Source organism: Penicillium robsamsonii (assembly GCF_028829455.1).
Source record: "Penicillium robsamsonii strain IBT 29466 chromosome Unknown utg000001l_segment0_segment0, whole genome shotgun sequence".
NCBI classification, from domain to species: domain Eukaryota; kingdom Fungi; phylum Ascomycota; class Eurotiomycetes; order Eurotiales; family Aspergillaceae; genus Penicillium; species Penicillium robsamsonii.
The window spans coordinates 3,426,350-3,445,920 of NW_026643219.1; the positions used below are offsets into that span (position 1 = coordinate 3,426,350).

The 19,571-nt window shown below is 47.7% G+C and overlaps 8 protein-coding genes across 8 annotated transcripts; 6 read left to right on the forward strand and 2 right to left on the reverse strand.

Annotated features, from left to right (window-relative positions):
* Positions 1 to 26: 26 nt before the first annotated feature.
* N7447_001354 (uncharacterized protein) lies at positions 27 to 385 on the forward strand (the record flags this gene model as incomplete). Its single annotated transcript, XM_057225630.1, has 2 exons — positions 27 to 88; positions 109 to 385. The coding sequence occupies 2 exons, from the start codon at positions 27 to 29 to the stop codon at positions 383 to 385; spliced, it is 339 nt and encodes a 112-aa protein (XP_057089646.1).
* A 4-nt stretch (positions 386 to 389) lies between these two features.
* N7447_001355 (Peptidase M20D amidohydrolase predicted) lies at positions 390 to 1,078 on the forward strand (the record flags this gene model as incomplete). Its single annotated transcript, XM_057225631.1, has 4 exons — positions 390 to 557; positions 588 to 751; positions 775 to 918; positions 973 to 1,078. 4 exons carry the CDS (start codon positions 390 to 392, stop codon positions 1,076 to 1,078), a joined length of 582 nt encoding a protein of 193 aa, XP_057089647.1.
* A 481-nt stretch (positions 1,079 to 1,559) lies between these two features.
* N7447_001356 (uncharacterized protein) lies at positions 1,560 to 3,455 on the forward strand (the record flags this gene model as incomplete). The annotated part of the gene is made up of 8 exons (XM_057225632.1): positions 1,560 to 1,702; positions 1,756 to 1,849; positions 1,906 to 1,973; positions 2,027 to 2,083; positions 2,145 to 2,303; positions 2,353 to 2,722; positions 2,773 to 3,180; positions 3,255 to 3,455. 8 exons carry the CDS (start codon positions 1,560 to 1,562, stop codon positions 3,453 to 3,455), a joined length of 1,500 nt encoding a protein of 499 aa, XP_057089648.1.
* A 988-nt stretch (positions 3,456 to 4,443) lies between these two features.
* Positions 4,444 to 5,511, reverse strand: N7447_001357 (uncharacterized protein; the record flags this gene model as incomplete). The annotated part of the gene is made up of 1 exon (XM_057225633.1): positions 4,444 to 5,511. The coding sequence occupies one exon, from the start codon at positions 5,509 to 5,511 to the stop codon at positions 4,444 to 4,446; it is 1,068 nt and encodes a 355-aa protein (XP_057089649.1).
* Positions 5,512 to 8,374: 2,863 nt separating this feature from the next.
* cat2 (bifunctional catalase-peroxidase Cat2) lies at positions 8,375 to 10,833 on the reverse strand (the record flags this gene model as incomplete). The annotated part of the gene is made up of 4 exons (XM_057225634.1): positions 8,375 to 10,192; positions 10,247 to 10,284; positions 10,353 to 10,675; positions 10,778 to 10,833. The coding sequence occupies 4 exons, from the start codon at positions 10,831 to 10,833 to the stop codon at positions 8,375 to 8,377; spliced, it is 2,235 nt and encodes a 744-aa protein (XP_057089650.1).
* A 1,273-nt stretch (positions 10,834 to 12,106) lies between these two features.
* On the forward strand, positions 12,107 to 13,348 carry N7447_001359 (NADH:flavin oxidoreductase/NADH oxidase; the record flags this gene model as incomplete). The annotated part of the gene is made up of 1 exon (XM_057225635.1): positions 12,107 to 13,348. One exon carries the CDS (start codon positions 12,107 to 12,109, stop codon positions 13,346 to 13,348), a length of 1,242 nt encoding a protein of 413 aa, XP_057089651.1.
* Positions 13,349 to 13,965: 617 nt separating this feature from the next.
* Positions 13,966 to 16,199, forward strand: N7447_001360 (uncharacterized protein; the record flags this gene model as incomplete). Its single annotated transcript, XM_057225636.1, is given in 2 exon segments — positions 13,966 to 15,778; positions 15,793 to 16,199. The coding sequence occupies 2 exon segments, from the start codon at positions 13,966 to 13,968 to the stop codon at positions 16,197 to 16,199; spliced, it is 2,220 nt and encodes a 739-aa protein (XP_057089652.1).
* Positions 16,200 to 18,528: 2,329 nt separating this feature from the next.
* Positions 18,529 to 19,388, forward strand: N7447_001361 (uncharacterized protein; the record flags this gene model as incomplete). The annotated part of the gene is made up of 3 exons (XM_057225637.1): positions 18,529 to 18,764; positions 18,786 to 19,159; positions 19,207 to 19,388. The coding sequence occupies 3 exons, from the start codon at positions 18,529 to 18,531 to the stop codon at positions 19,386 to 19,388; spliced, it is 792 nt and encodes a 263-aa protein (XP_057089653.1).
* Positions 19,389 to 19,571: the final 183 nt, after the last annotated feature.

The window sequence follows — 19,571 nt, forward strand, 5'->3', positions numbered from 1 at the left end:
GGGCGCTGTGTAGATTGCATATTAGAATGAGACGGGTCTTGCTTCTCCACCGCGGAATCCTTCAAGCTACCCCCTTGGGATATGTCTGGTGTGTAGTATATCTGGCAGGCACACCTTGATTTTATTAACATTCGATAGATCTGGTCTAACCCCGAGCTTGGATTCAACGAAAACAGTGCCCACGATAATATCTGCGTTTTTTTTTGAGTCACTCGAGGCCGGATACCAGGTTCATAAAAAGGCTTGTGGCATTGAGACGACGGTCGAGGTGATCACAGCCGTGGCGAGGGGGGACGTACCATGGCTTTCAATGCAGAATACAATGCCCTTCCGGACACAATTCGATGGCTACAAATTCGGTCGCGGCCTTTCCACCTACCTGTGAGGCAATGGGTCATCTCTACTCGGATGAAATTGAATACTCAGTTCCGCTGCTAGGGACTCCTGCCGAGGAGGGTGGCGGTAGAAAGCCCCTGCTCATCAACGCGGGAGCATACAAAGACGTGGATGCATGCTTCATGATCCATCTATTCCCGGTGCTTTCTGGAGCTCCTGGTGTTATTGACTCGAGTTCCTACGCGGGGTAGTATCTCGCAAACGACAACGTTGAGGTGACGTTCACTGAGAAACCGGCGCATGCTTCGGGTACTCCGTGGGAGGGCATCAATGCTCTAGATGCTATGGTGTCTTGCCTTTGTAAAGATTTCAATGTTGCGACGGCAGATCCTGCCTACGCAAAAGAATCCATGGGGTTATATTGCGAGGTGGAGATAGACCGAATGTAATTCCTGCCTCCACGACGGTTAAATACTATATTCGATGGGAGACTGTAAAGACGCTGAAGCCATTCACCGAGAAAGTGCTCAAACGCTTTGAGGCTGCTGGGACGGCTACTGGCTACATAGTTGAATACAAATGGTAAGATAATTAGCGATTTTCCGTTGTGATACGCTTCGCTAACGCATAGACTAGGGATGCCGTGTATAAGGATATGAAAACCAATAAGCCTATCTGCGACAGCTACGTCTCTGCTATGAACGCCATGGGCCACAGTACTATTTTTGATGGCCGCAGGTAGCGCATCTCGAACGCCTCGCTCATAGATAACAACATCGCTTGGACCCCTCCCCTATATCAGACGCCGATCATTGACGGCGAAGTCAATTGCCGTATTTAACATCCGCTGAGGGGGAAGTGGATGTCCCCCCAGATCGGCTCCGTGCTGATTGAAACCCCGGGATTTTAATTGACTGCCAACGTATTGTGGGGTGCCGAGATGGATTACCGATTGGCAGGCTCGCCTGTTCTCCGGGATCAACATCGCGGGGAAATTCTGATAACAACCTAAAACTAAACCATATGTTCTAATTGGTAGGGAATTTGACCTTCTTCCCCTTGCAATATGGAATAGGGTCCACCACGGAAAAGCACCGGGCTTTATGACTAGTGAATCGAGCTTTGTGGCGAAGAAGTCAAGAGCGATACCGGCTTCGTGGGCTTTTGAATAAGAAGGCACTATGTGCCTCGTCTAGTGGACTTGCATTTGTGTCATTTTCGCGATGCAATCTTACGATACCAACCTAGATGAGAAGGATTTGAAAGGGGGCGAGCCACTTGGGCGGGACCTCGATCTTGGCCAAGTGCTCGCTATTCAATCAACACCTGAAGAGGAGCGGAAAGTACTGTGGAAGCTCGATCTTATGTGAGTATTCCGGCAGACTATATCTATATGTGTAGGTGATTGATCCAAGGAAGTCTGGTCCCGTTGATGGGAGTCGCATATTTCCTCCAATTCCTCGACAAGCTTGCTCTGAGTCAGGCGACCCTGTTTGGTTTACGCGAAGATTTGGTATTTATTCCTATACAGCCGTGGGCCAAGGAATATATGCTAACAAGAACCTGTAGAAGATGCACGGGTCAGAATATTCATGGGCGTCTGCAATCTTCTATTTTGGGTATTTTGCTTGGAGTTGGTATGTATTCAGATTTCATCTACCTCTCACCACGAATACTGACCCGACAACAGGCCTAGTTCATATATTGTCGTCCGACTTCCCATTGGGAAATATATCGCAGTCTCAGTGTATGTTTTTCCTCATTGAACGATCGACCCGTAGCGCCCACGATGAGACTGACGATATCAGCTTCCTTTGGGGCGGGGTCCTAATGTGTCATGCTGCTTGCTCTAATTGGAGTGGGCTCATGGCCGTCCGTTTCTTCTTGGGGGTAGGCGAGGCGGCAATTGCGCCGGGCTTCACATTGCTTACGGGAATGTTTTATAAACGTGAGGAACAGCCCCTACGGTAAGACTTACAAATCACGGTGGACCTGACACTCACTAACAAGCTTCAGACAATCTGCCTGGTTCTTCGGAAACTTCGTTGCTGTACTCATTGGTGGATTGATTGCCTACGGTATTGGGACTATCAATACGGCAGCAATTGCCCACTGGAAACTCTTGTTCCTTATTCTCGGCGCCGTCACTTCAGGTTATGGCCTGGTCTTGTTTGCCATGCTGCCGGACTCGCCTACCAAGGCCATATTTTTGAAACCCAATGAGCGTGCTATTGCTGTGCAGCGAACATTGACGAACAAAACCGGAGTCATGGATACTGGCGTGTTCAAGTGGTCACAGGCTCTTGAGGCCCTAAAAGACCCCCAGACGTGGCTTTTGGTTGTGAACTCTTTCTCCTCAAGTCTAGCAAACGGTGGTCTTACAAGCGTGAGTATCCACCTTATCGTCCTTGGGGCTCAAAGCTTATACTATCTTAGTTTACGTCGATTATCACCGCCGGGTTCGGATTCACTGATCTTAAGGCCCTTATTATGCAAATGCCCCAGGGTGCCGCCCAGATCGTGTTTTTGCTGATTACCTCGATTACCGTGACCTTCATTCCATCCTCCCGTATATTAGGAATGTGTCTCATCACAATTATTTCTATTATAGGCCTAATCCTCATCTGGAAGCTTGACCCCGATGATCAAGTTGGGCGGATGGTTGGCTTGACGTTAGCCGTCGTATACGCGATCAATTTTCCTATGTCTTTGAGTATCATTACGTCTAATGTGGCCGGATTTTCGAAGAAGAGTGTCGTTAGTTCATTACTCTTTATCGCATATTGCGTGGGAAATATCGTGGGCCCTCAATTTTTCCTTGCCTCGGAGGAGCCATCATACCCAGTAAGTGGTCATCTGATTCCTGCTAGAATTTCCATTGAAAAATATGAAACTAACGCCATGATTGTTTGCTATAGACTGGCATCAAAGCTTCTATGTCAGGCTTGATTTTGAGCCTTTTCTTCCTTCTGTGCTTGTATTCATACTACAAGTGGGAGAACCGTCGACGAGACAGGCTGTATGGTTCGCCTGGGCAGATGACTGTGGGGGCTGAGTTACAGGATGAGCTATCGAACAAGACAGATCGCGAGATTGATAGTTTCCGGTATCTTCTCTAGATGAAAAATGCGTCCACGTCAATACAAAGGTTTCATCTCGCAAGTGTAGGTAAATATATAGGGGAGTTTTCAGCCTCGCCAATCGACTTATTAGTGATATGCAAGTACCTTTGATGTTTAGGAGAAGCAATAGTCAAGGTTGTATACAAAATAGAGAAGACTTTCTCCCTATTATTGCCAGTGCTAGCATCCGCCCTTGTCTCGTGCACGGTCACTATCCGGGGAAGGCCGATCTACAACCCTGGCGAATGGGAGAACCCCGGGTGGTCCGCCTGTCACTAAGCCATTCGATAGCTCGAAAAAGAAAAATAACCAGTCACCCGTGTTCGTTTAGGGGATTCAGTCACCCACTCCTGTCTATCTCACACTTCATTTATTTTCCTTTTCATTGTCTACTTCCCGTGCTCACATTCAGAACCTCGGCGGGCACTCTCATTTCCCCTCCTTCGAACGATCTCCGCTATCATTCAGACCTTCATGAGGCTGCCATGGCTTCAGTGGATATGACAAGTCTCTTTGTTACATCGGTGTGAGATATTTTCCATATGCATAAGCAGGCCTCGGCAGACGTGTTGCGGGTATAGGTCATCTTTCATCGTGATTTCATTCGGGGAAACATCTTCGTACTGATACCCTGTTTGGCATTCCATGTTCACGTTTATGCTATTATTTCATCGCGCTACAACCACATGATGCTGTGCCATACACTATGCATTCCAAAATTGTTCGAAGAGGCGGACGTTACATGAAAATTCGATCAGTATATTGTATGAAAGGGTAAATCTTTCAAACCACAGAAGAAGTACAAATTAAAACAGATAGCAAAAGCAAGAAAAACATACATGTTTATAACGACAAGGGTATAAAGCGAAAAAGGTGGCCGCCCAATGATGACTGATGATTCGACTATCCTCAGTCGAAGTTCATCATGTAGTATATGAAATCATGCACGCGAAATGATGTCCCTCAAGTTTATCAAAACCTGCTCTTACTTCGGGCGCTCGAGCAGTGTGATTTCAACTGTAGAATGCGTATCCAACGAGTGGATCCGAGGCCGAGCACTCGTCTGTGACTCATCAGAATCCACAGTCGATATCGTCTGGGGCATTGCCTCGTGGAAATGATATGTGGAGCAGCGCGCTGAATCGGCCATGCTCGAGGCCCCCGTGATACCGGACACTGTTTGCATCTCGGTATGCTGTGACCGGGGATTACGCATGAACATGTCGAAGATATTGATTTCGGGTGACCCACGAGGACTGCCATGAGCCCCTTGGCATAGAGCGCATGGATACGTGCGTGTCAGCTCCCGGAGCTGCATAAGAGCGTGGAATTCGAGTTTCAGTTTGATGCTGTAGACGACTGTTTTGAAGCTGACGACGATGTAGTGCATTTTGAACTCGGCGGCAAGGATTAATCCGTTGAGCAGGATGCTGAAGAGATTAGCGATGACGATTCGGTAGATGATTCCTCGCCCTTGGGGGCCTTTGGCTTCGAAGACGGGCTTGAGTGCTCGGAGTGATTCGCGGACGTAGATGGCGCATATTATTGTGTCCTGGATGGCGAATCCTGTTGTCTGTATGCGGTCGTAGATTGCCGCTGGGCGGTAAAGTGGTAGACTTTCAAGGTTGAGAACATATAGGATTGACATGGGAACGTGGAGGATGAGAAAATTGGTTATGATCATCCATAGTACCCATCGTACATGACGGATGTCGGTCACGACAAGGTGTAGTCTTGAATATAGCACCACCGCTTGTCCAGTCACCATGCAGATCCAGCCGACGATGAACGGGAGTGATAATGGAATGGGAGATGCCAGTCGCACATAGGCAATTTGAGCTGGTAAGGTATGTAACAATATTCCCCAGGCCGCAATTTGCATGCTCCAGAAGTATAGCCCACGATACCTTTTGAACTTCTCGAATATGAGAATCAGAACTTCCACTGAATTCGACCCTCCGATAGCGAACATACACACGACCTGGATCACCACGAAGTTTGCATTTATAACAGCGCTCACCTCTACAGGGAGGCTGCTCATTGTGATATCCATGGAGTGTGAATAGGTTGAGCCATGCGGATACATCAACCGGTGGGAATGGAAAAGGGTATATGGAATCACAGCGTAGACACAGGTCCCACCTGGCTGACAGATACTATCAGAATGGAGACTTGGCCTTCAGCCTCTCGTCTTAGGGCACGGGGTGGGAGCAAATAAGGTTGATTGCTGCTCTCGAGGGTGGACCATGCCACTAGCGGATCATCCTCCGTCACATAAAAGAGAAATGCGGCAAAATACGGTCTATGATGCTAGCATACGGGGATCTGGGGCAGATTTTCAGTTCATTGGACGATTATGAATCGCAGATGGATTATAAACTATTGGGATAAATGATCTCTAGCAAAATTAAAATCCTAGAAGAATCCGAATTGCCGGCCCCCTTAATGACTTTGGTTCGACAATTTATTGGGTATGTTAAACGAATGGTCGAATGTCGAGGCTATCGATGCTCCAAACAGGGATTGTCGGGATGTCAAACAAAGAAACTCAACCGAAATTTGTGCACTGATCACATTTTCTCGTTGGTGGCGCTCCGTGACTGGAGCCCAGGCCTCGCTAGGATGAATTCAGGTATTGGTTCTGAAGACATATGGAGTTCGGAGTCCGGAGGAGAGAGAGGAAAATGGGAGTGAATTGATGTTGATCTGCTGAACCCTTGGCACCCGCTGGACTCGGAATATCTAACTTCAGGGGCACGGGGCAAGGTACTATACACAATGAAGACATGTCTACTATACAGGTACAAAACCAAAGTTTATATTCACTGCTCCGATATCCAATATACCCAAAACGGTGAGGGGGACGACACGTAGATCGAGCCTATCTAACAGTTCAAGAGCCAGATGCTACGGTGTAGATACGATGAGCATACGGAGTACTCTCAAAAGTTGCATTAAGAATAACTGAAGTTTCAAAGAAAATGATTAAGACCAAGAATCTGACGCTCATGAATTGTGTACCAAATCGATGCAACAAAAGAGAAACTAGAGGCCATTCTCTGTCCGCAGGCCTGAAGACCAAATGCTTAATATCGCTAGGTCTCGGTCGGGCGACGGGTTTCTCACGAACTCACATTGTACAGCATGGATGGATGGATGGATACACGTATACCTCTAGCCTTAATCTAACAGCTAGATCAGTCGTCGGGGCATTCGATCTCATACTCCTGACCGCTTCACAGCAATGCGCACACCAAACATGCAAACAAGTTCCGCATCCATTCGGCGATAGGGCGGGGTTATTTAGATTCCCACAATTACCGCAATGCCACCAAACCTCCATCGAGCGTCTAGTAGTTCGCCTGATGTAGGCATCTGGATCGGAAGGACAAGAATTATCTCCGGTATTTGTAGCTGAGGTGCGATAGTCAGGCATCTGTGGAGAAGGCTTGTTCGATTGCAAACGGTCTCTTGACAAAACGTGCACGCGACGAAAGTTGTTGCTCAAGTCTTCAACTTCTTCATAAGGTTGAGGTTTTCTTTCCAATTCCCAACTCGAGTGGGATGTCTGGTCTCCTGATCCAGTAAGACCGCTTTGTGTCGCAGTTTGGGTTTTCAACTTCGGTGTCTGGTAGCACATGCCACATTTCTCACTTCAAGTGGAACTCATTAGCTGGACAGGCCAACGAACATAGCAAGATCTATCTTACCACTCTAAGACAGTGCCATTTCTATTTGATGTACTTTGCATCCCACAGGACAGACAGCCATCAGGAGCATTCAGCCACCGAAATATCATACTCATCTCGACATGCTGACCAGCCTTAAAGACCGTCGGCCATTGTCTTGAGATATCTATATAGTGGTCACCGGCAGTATCTCAAAAGTTAAAAAAATGGTCAAACATCGTGAGACCGGCTCCGCTCACGACATGGTCTTTAAATCGAATCCTTAGAACCGCGAGAAAGGCCTCGCTGGAGTGGATGGAGTCGAAGTGGATGTGTGATATCTTCCCTAGGGCATCAAGAAGAATCACGGGCCGTTGTATTTTTACCTGCGGCGGTATTTCTTGTACTGTCTATAAGAAGTTAATGCGTTAACTTGTCGTTAAAAGGGGAAACTGCTCGCGCTTGCCTACATGGATTAGGTGCTTCAGTTCCTGATGGTTAAGGACAAACTGCTTCATCAGGTTCTGTTGCTAGCTAGAGAGAAGTTCTAGGAGCGAGGCTTGATTTTTCACAGCGGTTTGCGTCCTTTTGAGTCGTGCAGTCTATTTCCCTCGCTTTGTCCAAGGTCTGGGTTGGCCTGTCGAGTGCTGCTTGAGATACATTCCTGGTCGGTGTCAGTCAAGAGGATTGATTAGGCCGTTGAAACTCTCTCTCCTTCCTCCCCTCTCCCGTCCTCTCTGATTTTATCGAATACTACACTGTGTTTCTCTCTCTCGCCGAGATCTCGTACTTTTTAGCCTTCTCTGGAGGAATACGATGGCCTAATCGCATTTACACAGTGCGGACATAATTAAATTTGCGCCTTTTGGCAGAATATGCCTGTTTGTCAATGCAGGTCACCAATTTGAGTTCCAGTACGTATGTCGATCATACTGTACTCAGCCCAACGCACCGACCCGACTACCGTTGAGAGCTGGGCCGTGCGTTGGGCCGGTCAAATTTGCAAATCATTTCGGACTCACTCTCAGATGAAGAAGCATCCGTCAGTGATCTCTCTCTCTAGGCCAATGGCTGGAAGTCAAGGAACCAGGGCTTTATACGGCAGCAGAAAAGGGCAACTTTCTGGAACGGGAGAATTTTCGCCAATACATTGAGTATTTGAATGATGCGGTCATAATGAAACAAAAGGGTTCACTCATGGTTCAGCTAAATAACACTACAGGAACGATATCGTGATCAACAGATTATTCACAGACGAGGACGGTCGGTCGTAGGGAAATAAGGGATATCATAACGGTCCAAATTCATAACCTTGGCCCAGGCAGCAACAAAGTCCTTCTTAAACTTATCCTGAGCATCGGCGCTGCCGTACAGCTCAGAAAGAGCACGGAGCTCAGCATGGTGACCGAAGATCAAGTCAACACGGGTAGCAGACCACTTCTTGGCGCCAGTCTTGCGGTCGAAACCTTCAAACTGCTCACTGTCGTCTCCAGTTGGCTTCCAGACAGTGCTCATGTCGAGCAAGTTGACGAAGAAGTCGTTGCTCAGCTGGCCAGGGCGGGAGGTGAAAACACCGTGGTTTGATCCATCCCAGTTAGCGTTCAGAGAACGCAGACCACCAACCAGAACGGTCAATTCAGGGGCGGAGAGAGTCAGCTGTTGCGCTTTGTCGATGAGGAGCTGCTCGGTGCGCACGCGGCGAGTCGAGTGCCCGTAGTTGCGGAAGCCATCGGCGAAGGGCCGAAGCCAGCCGAATGAATCGACATCGGTTTGCTCCTGGGTGGCATCGTTGCGGCCAGGGGTGAAGGGAACGGGGATACCAGCGGATCTTTCGAGGGCGGCAGATCCAGCAAGCACGATCAGATCAGCCACCGAGACGCGCTTTTCGCCATTCTGGGCACCGTTGAAGCTTCTTTGGATGTTCTCCAACAGACTGAGGACTTCCTGCAACTGGGCTGGGTTGTTGACATCCCAGTCCTTCTGGGGGGCGAGACGGATGTGGGCACCGTTGGCGCCTCCACGCTTGTCACCGCCGCGGAAGGTAGAGGCCGATGCCCAAGCAGTGGCAATCAACTTGGTGGGCTCAATACCGGTTGCGAGAATTTCGTTCTTCAGGGCAATGATGTCGCCATTATCAATCAGAGCGTATGTAGGAGCAGGAATGGGATCCTCCCAGAGAGAGACCTCCTTGGGGATCTCAGGGCCCAGCCAGCGAGCACGAGGACCCATGTCACGGTGTAGCAGTTTGAACCACGCGCGGCCAAATGCATCAGCGAACTCATCAGGGTGCTCAAGGTAACGGCGGGCGATTTTCTCGTAGGCAGGATCGAAACGCAGAGAAAGATCGGTGGTCAGCATTTGAGGCTTGTGCTTCTTGCTTGAGTCAAAGGCATCGGGAACAATATCGTCCGCGTTCTTGGCCACCCATTGGTTAGCGCCAGCGGGACTCTTGGTCAGTTCCCAGTCGAACTTGAAGAGATATTCCAAGAAAGTGTTACTCCACTTGGTGGGAGTGCTGGTCCAGGTCACCTCCAGTCCACTTGTGATAGCATGAGGGCCAATTCCGGAGCCGTATTTGTTGTTCCAGCCCAGACCCTGTGACTCAATGCCAGCAGCTTCGGGCTCCTCTCCAACATTATCAGCAGGGGCAGCACCATGTGTTTTTCCGAAAGTGTGGCCACCAGCAATCAAGGCGACGGTCTCTTCGTCATTCATAGCCATACGAGCGAATGTGATACGGATATCTCTAGCAGCAGCAACAGGGTCGGGGTTGCTATTAGGACCTTCAGGATTGACATAAATCAAGCCCATGACGACCGCGGCCAGCGGGTCCTCGAGATCGCGAGTCTTGATATCGCTCTGCTTCGCTTTCTCTTCTTCGGTCTCGGGTTCATAACGAGCGTCGTTGGTGAACCAGACGTTCTCACTTCCCCAGTAGACCGACTCATCGGCTTCCCAGACGTCGGGACGACCTCCAGCAAATCCGAATGTCTTGAAGCCCATAGATTCCAGGGCAACGTTGCCAGTTAGAAGCAGAAGATCTGCCCATGAGATTTTGTTGCCGTACTAGGTACAAAATTAGGGATAAATCTAACATATAAGGCTATGGGTAGCACTCACCTTCTGCTTGATGGGCCAAAGTAGTCGGCGTGCCTTATCTGGAAATGGGGGATACATGTCAGCATTCTAGATTGGACTGTCACCTTGCTTATTAATGAAAACCTACCAAGGGAGACGTTATCGGGCCAAGAATTCAATGGTGCAAAACGCTGCTGGCCCTGGCCACCACCACCACGTCCATCGAAGACTCTGTATGTTCCCGAGCTATGCCAGGCCATGCGAACGAAAAGGCCACCATAGTGACCAAAGTCAGCGGGCCAGAAGTCTTGGGAGTCGGTCATAAGGGCGTGGAGGTCCTTCTTGAGGCCCCAATAATCGAGGGTCTTAAAAGCAGCGGCATAATCAAAGTCCTTGCTCTGAGGATTGGTGGCATCGGTATGTTGGCGGAGAATACCCAGCTTCAAGGCATTTGGCCACCAGTCAGTGTTGCTGGATGATCAGGTCAGTATTTCGAATCATAGCCGCGCGAGGGGGTATATAGGTATATAAAATGTGCCGAGGGAATTTGAATTAAAGAATTAAGGACCATACCGAGTGCCACCACCCGCAACATTGCTCTTCTTGTGTGCAACAGGACATTCACCCATGATGTAGGTTTGTTATGAATAAAATGAGGAAGAGAGTTAAGAAAACTGGGAATGGGGAAAGAGCATCACCCCCGCAGTTTAAATGCTACACACCCCTTGGACCGACGGGTCGTGTACCTTCTCTGTTTGGGGGCGGCTTCTCATACTAGTTTAATTTAATAAGAAAAATATCAAAAAGAAGCCGTTTTGTATTTCTTCATCTTATCATTGGCTATACAGTGAAAGATCTGGGGCGTGCGGGGAAGAATATAATGGGGTGACCTCATGAGTTGAGTAAGAATTCATTGGCGGAATACGCCGAGACTGGATTTACATGCTGACCAAATGGCCATTTCTAGATGGAGAACATAGGAATGTTATAACGGTCTGGCCCTCGGATCTGACTAATATGAGCTTCCTAGGTAAAATCGTGAACCGGAATAGACTAGGTACATTTTGTATAGGTACGTCATACAAAAGGTACCAAAATACACGTTCACCCCAGGATTTTCTCTTCGTCTTGGCTCTTTCTCTTTTTGTGCTCTAAACATTAGCTCTCTCCCTCTCTCTAAAAACCCAGCCTAGGAGCGCTTTTCTCAATTTCTGTTAGGCTTTGAAGTTAAATAAACCATAAACCACATATACCTTTCATATGTGAATCCCCAACACCTGGAGATCCCTAGTTATGTGCCATCTCAACAAAATTCCACACATATACCCCAACAACCATATCCTTATCACGCTTATTTCTTCTGTATATTTTCTCGTGGAAGTCTTTTAGAATTCTAAATCGATTAGATCGAAAAGTCGCCTAGTCATGATATTGCAAAATGATGGTAAGCTAAAAATATATATCGTTCTCTCAGTTACAAATTTCTCTCCAATATAAACACTCTAAAGAGGTAAAAGGCCACCGAAAAAAATCATTATGCTATTCGAAAGACCTTATAGAGTACCATTATTGCGATATCAAGTTGAAATTTAACTCATTAACTAGCTACCTAAACTACATTGGTAGCCGAAAATTCCACCTATTCCTATTTTAGTCACTCCGGAGTCACTCCGATCTGGACCGAAGAAGCTAGATCGAGTTCTTTGCTTTGCGACGAATACCCTTGGAATTCCCCTTGATCGATTAGAAATCAATAACCTTCAAGAGAATCTGAAGGCCAAATAGATAATGGCTGTTCACGCCCGAGGTCACCTGGTACTGATACGATTCCCTCCGTCGACTGCCGATGCTGGCCCCTGAAATACAAAAGATTACTTCACGTCGATTGATTTTGTTTCTAGAATGGCAGGCTCAAATAGAAGTAAAGATCTAAGTATCAATGAGCCCATGCCGGGAGACCATGGCTTCTTTACACCCGTCCAGTCGCCTCCGGCAGGGTCTCTATTATCCATGTACGATGAGAGTCAACCGGTTCCCCGAATCTTCGAATCAATCACCATCCGCTCGACCACGTTTCAGAACCGGATTTGGGTCTCTCCCATGTGCCAGTACTCCTGCCCCAAGACGGGCGAGTTGACCGATTGGCATTTGGTGCAACTAGGTTCCTACGCATCCCGAGGAGCATCACTCACGATTTGCGAGGCCACAGCTGTCTCAGCTGAAGGTCGAAACACAATGGAAGATGCAGGGCTGTGGACAGCTAGCCAGATACCGTCATTTCGGCGCGTGGTCAACTTTATCCACTCCCAGGGGCAAAAGGCTGGTGTGCAATTGCAGCACTGCGGGCGGAAAGCTAGTGTGACTGCTCCGTGGCTTGGCCACCAGCCAGCAAGGAAAGAAGAAAATGGGTTCCCAGAGGACCTGATTTCGCCGTCCAATCTCCCCTATAAAAATGATGGAATTTGGCCGACGCCTACCGCGATGACCAAGGAAATGATTCAGAAGTCGATTGGCGATTTTGTCAATGCTGCAAAGCTTGCTGTAGAAGCTGGCTTTGATGTGATCGAGATACACGGTGCTCATGGCTATCTCATTCATCAGTTCTGTTCACCTCTGACCAACAAGCGCACTGATGAGTACGGCGGCAGCTTCGAAAATCGTACGCGATTCGCATTGGAAGTTGTACAGGACATTCGTGCCGCTATTCCGGACACAACTTTGCTCTTTTATCGTCTCAGCGCCACAGACTGGATTCCCGACCGAGAGTCTTGGACCTCTGAGCAATCCGTCCGACTATGCCAGTTGCTACAGCCCCTTGGGGTCGACTTAATAGACGTGAGCTCGGGCGGTTTAGTGCCTGATCAACAGTTACCTCCGCTTCGTCCAGCTTATCAGGCACATCTGTCGCAAGAAATCAAGGACGGAGTTCCGGGGCTCCTTGCTGCAAGCGTGGGTATGATCCGGGATGGCAAGACAGCTGAAGATGTCGTAGCCTCCGGGAAAGCAGATGTCGTCATCATCGCCCGCGAATTTGCGCGTAATCCGAGTCTGGTGTTGGATATTGCTCATGAATTAGGGGGCGAAGTGAAATGGCCGACACAACTTCATAGGAGCCAGCCGAGGTACAATGATCCAAATATTTGATGGCATACTCAATTGTCGTAAATGAACATTTGGTGACAGGGATTTATCGAAGCTCCTACTGCATGAAAGTAAACAATATATTATAAAGCCTTCTCTTCAAAACTAACCGACCGGTAGGTTATGGACAGAGGTTTTCGTCAAAGTTGACGGGGACCGCAAATTCTCGCGTAGTTTTCGCGATATTAGGCTAATCCTGATTTGTTAATAGCCTTCTTAATCTGATAATGAGATGGTTAGATTTAGGCATGGTAGGTGTGGTTAAAGAGATAATTAAACAGAGGATCTTTCATGTGAGCCCATACGGGGTTATTCTTCAATGCAGAACTGCAGGGCAAAAGGGGCTGAACGCCCGAAACTGCCCAAAGTGCTTACAGCCGGGGTAAACCCTGGCCAATAGTACTGCATTATTTAAACATCCGCTACATAAACTGCCAAATATGGATCTATTAATGTAACCATAGGGCGCTCAGAGCCCCACGACTCGCAGGGCGCTCGGTTAGCAGCTTATGCCCAGCCTCTAGCTGCAGTGGCGTTTGGGGAATAAAAAGGAGAACATTTGCTAAGGGCTAAGAGTTTTCATTTTCAGTTTAGTTTTGATTTTCTTCCCGAATCGCAAGATGGAGACAACCAGCTCGGTCCCGCTGCGGCGACTCCCGAGCTACACCCAGCACGAGGAACATGAACACACTGGACACGATTCCTCATCCGAGTTGTCCCCACTACATGATGAGGAGCTTCCATCATATAGCCAGGCGCGGTCAACGGGACAAATTTTAGGAGGGCACAGTACATTGCTTCATCGATCAGCCTGGGTATCTTTATTCACAATTTTTTATGTGGGGCTCGCCGTCTATGCCTGGGCCATGACAGTTACCCTGTCATTCCGCCCCGTCAAAGCCAAGTCCTGGGGGTACTCGATCGAAAGCTCATACTACGGTTACGATGATAGGAATCAAGCCGATTTCCGTCAAGACCGGCAGATTTATCGTTCTGTGCGGACGATCCAGACGTTCATTCAAGTCGTTACTCTTCCCTGGATTTCCGCAGTGTGTGCTAGTGCCGCTGTAATCTTTGCGCAGAATCAAAAAGATTCCATGGGCCTCCGGCTACGCCAAGTCACAACGTTGGCTGACCGCAAGTGGATGGACTTTTCGCTGTATCGAGCACTCATTTGTGGAAGATGGAGGCAACACGGCAGCACACTTCTGGCCGTCGCAATCTTCATCTGGGTGTTTGGCCTCATCACGTATCCGATCCAGTCTCTCTTTCTCAATTCACAGTGTGTCAAAGTCCGGACTTATCCCCAGCAGAGAGCTGCTGTCTATGACTTCAAGGGGAGTGGTTATGGGTATTTACAGCCAAAAAAAGACGGCAAGGACGTGTTGGATGTCCGCGATGCCCTCAACAAAGCGAACGGCGATAGCTACCAACCTAACCTGTGGAGTAACGACAGTGGAGTACCATTTTTGACCTTCAACAATATGTCTCCTCAGACGTTCTATTCCCAGATTCCAAGTGGTTTCAATACAGGACTGATTCGTCAATTTGCCCCACGTGTGAACTCCACGGCTACATATGAGCTCATACGAGAGTCTGATTTCCCAGCCGCCTGCAATTCCGGCCATCCACCCCCCGATAGATTTTATGCGGAGTATTCGTCCTCGTACTCGTGGTACGCTACTTACTCTTGGGGCGTTATTGCATGCATGCCAGGAAATATGACGGAATCACCTTGGCGGGTGGGACGTACCCGGCAGGATTTCTCCGAGGTCCTCTATCTCAATATGACACAAGAAGAGTACGCCTCGGGTGGTTATTCTGGTCAAGGTGCAGGGAATAAGGCTCTTTACCGAATCACTGTGGACACCACGGCCGGCTTCTTTGAACTGCCCAACTATATGAACAAGGGTGTCCCTGGTCCCTTGCTGGATCAAGATCCCCTGGATCTTTGTGACCAGCATTGTGTAGAGCAAGATAAAATTCAGTCATTTCCAGATGACTATGGTTATCGCCGCCGTGATGAAAACACAGCAAGCGCTCTCAAAGATGCATCGCTGAGTTCCATCTCAACAGATAAGAAAGGGCCGTTGTTAGTGGCCGCCCTAGCAGCCTTCGGCCCTGGGTCTTTTGTCGACACATTTGCGGCAACTGTCGCAGCTCTTGAGGCAGACGAAAAGGTCACGGGTGAGGCGCCGTCAAACTTGAGATATACCTGCATTGCGAACGCCCCACTCACCAATCTGTTTGCATCTTCCTCTTTGGGGTGTATAGCTGCTGGGATATCTGGAAATGGCACCTGGTACCCTGCTGGGTCACAGATTGCCGAATGGATTGATCGTTTTCAACAAGGCACGGATTCGATTTCGAATGCCTTCACATCTGCCGCTTATCTTGCCAACCAGGAATTTCTTTTCAGTCGGGGGGTAGATGGTATATCAACCAAGATTTGGGCACTGATATGGATCTTCCATCAATCTCATCCGCGGGAATCATCGTAGTCTCCATCTTGATGGGACTTTACTTGCTACCACTGCTAGCTTTGTCACTATACGCTGGTTATTACCCACGATGGACTGAGAGATTAGATTCCTTTGTGATGCTACGATTCGGCGCCTTTTCTGGCGATAAGGCTTTCCCTTTGCTAGTTGGACGCAATACTGAGAAATGTCCCGAGCTAGACGAGTTGTCTGGCGTTGTCCGGGATGTGTCAACATCATCAGCCGATGCGGCTGTTCAAATTGGCAGGCTCGGTTTCGGTGAGGGCAAGATATTGCGAGGAGGCCATCGTTATGAGTGCTACAAAGGAGATAATGAGCCATTCAGTTCATGGTTTGTTGAGCACCGAAGCTGAGAATTGATATATGTATACATAATAAGTTAGGAGACACTCTTATTTCTAATGATGTCATTTAGACTAATAATTAATTCTGTTCGGAGAATGGAACGTTGTTGAACCACGAGTCAATTCTTCATGTCAAACACCAAGACTGAATAGGTAACTATATGAAGAGCTTTGTAATTTTGCAAGGCGGATGCGCTTCACGCTCCTTACTGTGGAACAATCCTAATTTTATTACCAGCTTGATTAGATATTACAGCTCATGTAGCCAGTGGGTTGTTCATAAACATTTCGGTTACTTGGTGGAAACGTACGTTCGAAGGGTAGGGGTCTCAACTCGGTCCGTCCCGAAATATGATATAGCTCCAACCGTACAAAAGAAGTCAAGAGAAATAAACCAGAAAGATATTAGAAATTCCATCACAGAATCACTGTCCAGCTTTTGCGATCATGAAGATATCCCGTCAAGTCATGAAAATTTCGAAGTCAACTATTGATGAAAGAGCTATGTCAGAGGCTCATCCTGCTCGTCAAACTCTTGGCTACCAGTATAACCATTGTGGCTCGCTTACAGCTCCTTGCTATGATCGTGCACTGGTACTAGACAGGCTGACAGCAGCCCCAGCAGCCCTGTGTATACAAACCCAGTTAAAATTGTACCGGTTGCAAAAGATCGGTTAGTTAGAAGACGAACCTCGGAGCCTGATGCTCTCTGAGAAAGAGTAAAAAGACATGGTCAGTACATCATCGAGACTAGAATAAGTTGGACGAGAATAAGAGATCTTACTTCACCATCTGGACAACTCTGTGGGCTCTTTTGGCACACAGCAGTGCAGAGCGTGGCTTGAGATTGACCAATAATTGTCAGGAAAAGGATCGCAAGGACCAGTGTCGGCCAACGGAGGATTGCTGTAGTCATCGAGAGAGAAATAGGTCTAGACTGGTTTATGGAAGGAAAATAAATGATGACACAGTGTTCTAGGCTAAGTGCGAGAGACCCTTCTTATAAGACAGCCCGCCCCCCCTTGCTATGTTGCTATGCCGGATATGACTAGTTAGTTAGCCTTGCCACCAATCGACTGCACTCTATGTCCAACGTTATACGGAGTTGTTTTACATCTTTCGCTTTTATAAAATAGATAGATTAGAAAGCTTGAACGAAATGCTTTTTTTTGGCCCTGATCCAATATTATTAATTTTGCTCACATGATAGTGACAAAGCGTAGGAATCGAGGGATTGTCATCATTTCTTCTTTACTAACGGAATTAGGCAACGACTTAAGCATCCTTGGGGAATCAATGGGATGTGACATGGGTAGAGAAACATTGGTGTCTAAGTAACCAAACAGCACCTAGCATTTGCGGCCATTACTCAATAGTCCTTCGGCGAAACAGCATTCCGAACGTCTTAGTGTCTGTTGTCAGGGCTTCGATTCGTGCAGCTTTAGGGCCTTGTTTGAGTGGTGAGTAATCGGCTGGGAGGCAGCGATCAAGTTCCTGGGGCTTGGCCTTCAGCCCCTTGGAAGAATGTTTGTCTTGCGGCAACAGGCCAACAGAGTTTGCCTGCTACCTCACACTTGGCCCCGTATTCTAGTACTGTCCCAACGTGCCGGTGAATTATCGGGGCTTGTGCATGAGCCTTGCGAACCAGAAGTTTGCCAAAGGTCTCTTGCATGTTGCCTTCTAGCAGATGGTCATGGTAAACAGTTCGGTTATTTCGATCCAGCCAACCAACCAAGTGCAACTACCTCGATGTAAGAATTTTGACGGTACAAACAGCCTTCCCCTATGTATATGATTTCCACTTCTTTGCTTTCCCTTTCCGCTTTAGTCACTTTTAGATGGCCCCATCAAGAAAAGGCTGGCATTTCAATGTGATCTTCAATTCTGGTAAAATGACTGTAATTAATTGCGCTATAATAGAGCTTGCTATTCGGCCACCTAATAATTATTGCTACTTTAAGCTCGATGCTCCTAGGAATACTTTGTCTTCTAGGTCCCACGATTTCCTAACCGGGCTTTGTAGGGCTACTAGAGCTGGGGATATTGGATCAGTTTACTTGATATCCCTAACATGTCCTAGCACAGAGGCGAACGAAGAGGATCGTCAAAATTTGGAGATAGAGGACCGCTTCTCTATTGATAAGTGTATGCCTCTAGACTTCTATAATCAATCGTATTTTCTTTGTAAGGCTCTAGATATATTTATCATGTCATCATCATGATGTCATATGCATCTGTAAGATCTCTGCCTTTCTTATTTAGGTCTATCCCAGGCATCTCAAAACTGTTTCAACTTGGTTGGATCAATAGTTTCGCTTTTCTGTCGATCGCCGAAGATATGTCTGACTTTTGGTTAACGGAGTATATCCGCCACCTGGTGGTGCAACCCGCCGATGCGCGTCTAAACCCACCCGAGAGCTACCTTTTCGTCCAGGATGGTCTTATTATATCCTGCGGGGTAATATACGCCCTTTTATATGTGTTTCTTATGATGCGAGCTGTTAAAGATGGGGTTTTGCCCGGATCGATCAAGGTTATGTACGCTGGCAAACTTCTCACGGTATATTACACTGGGTGACTGACTGTCTACTTTAGGTCTTTGACATTGGCGTATGAATTATACTACGCCTTTGCTACTACATCAACGTGGCTGGAGAGAATATGCTTTCTTGCTTGGTTTGAGCTAGACCTCGCGTTTGTCGCGCTTGCTCTCTGGCGTGTCCATGGCCCCGATCAAGGAAAGCGCATTGCCGGAGAGATGCTTGTATACTGTATAACCGCTCTAGCAGGGTTGAGGTACTTGGGATATCTATACCCAGACGACCGAGAGCAAATTACAGCATATTGGACTGGTATCCTCTTGCAACTTCCGGCTGGGTGGGTGTATGTGTATGGGCTGGTGAAACATCGTTCGCTACTGGGCCATTCCCTTGAGATTTGGTACGCAGCTTGCTTTTCCCGGCGCCGTGGTTAGTAGGTTTTACTAATTGTCATTGCAGGCTCATGCGGTATTTAGGTTGCTTCACGGCTTATGGTCTTTTCATATGGCGGTATCTCAACATCCCTCGAAACTGGGAGTATGTGGGATCGTTTTGGAGCATCGCGATTATTGTGACTACTCTTCTTCCAGAGACAGTATATCCTTTCCTATATATTTGGGTATTTAATCAGAACAAAAGCAAGGTAAAAATGGGTTAGACGCGGCATTGCGAAGTATACCCCACCGGGTTGTACAAAGACATTGAGTTTACAGATTTGGAGGAATACTCCCGCGCTGAAAGCTATCTTTGAATAGCGGTGTTGTGAGACGGTAGACAATAAAATGAAAATAATGTTTACAGTCCTCTTTCTCACGGGCTTGCTTACACTAACCGCACGGTC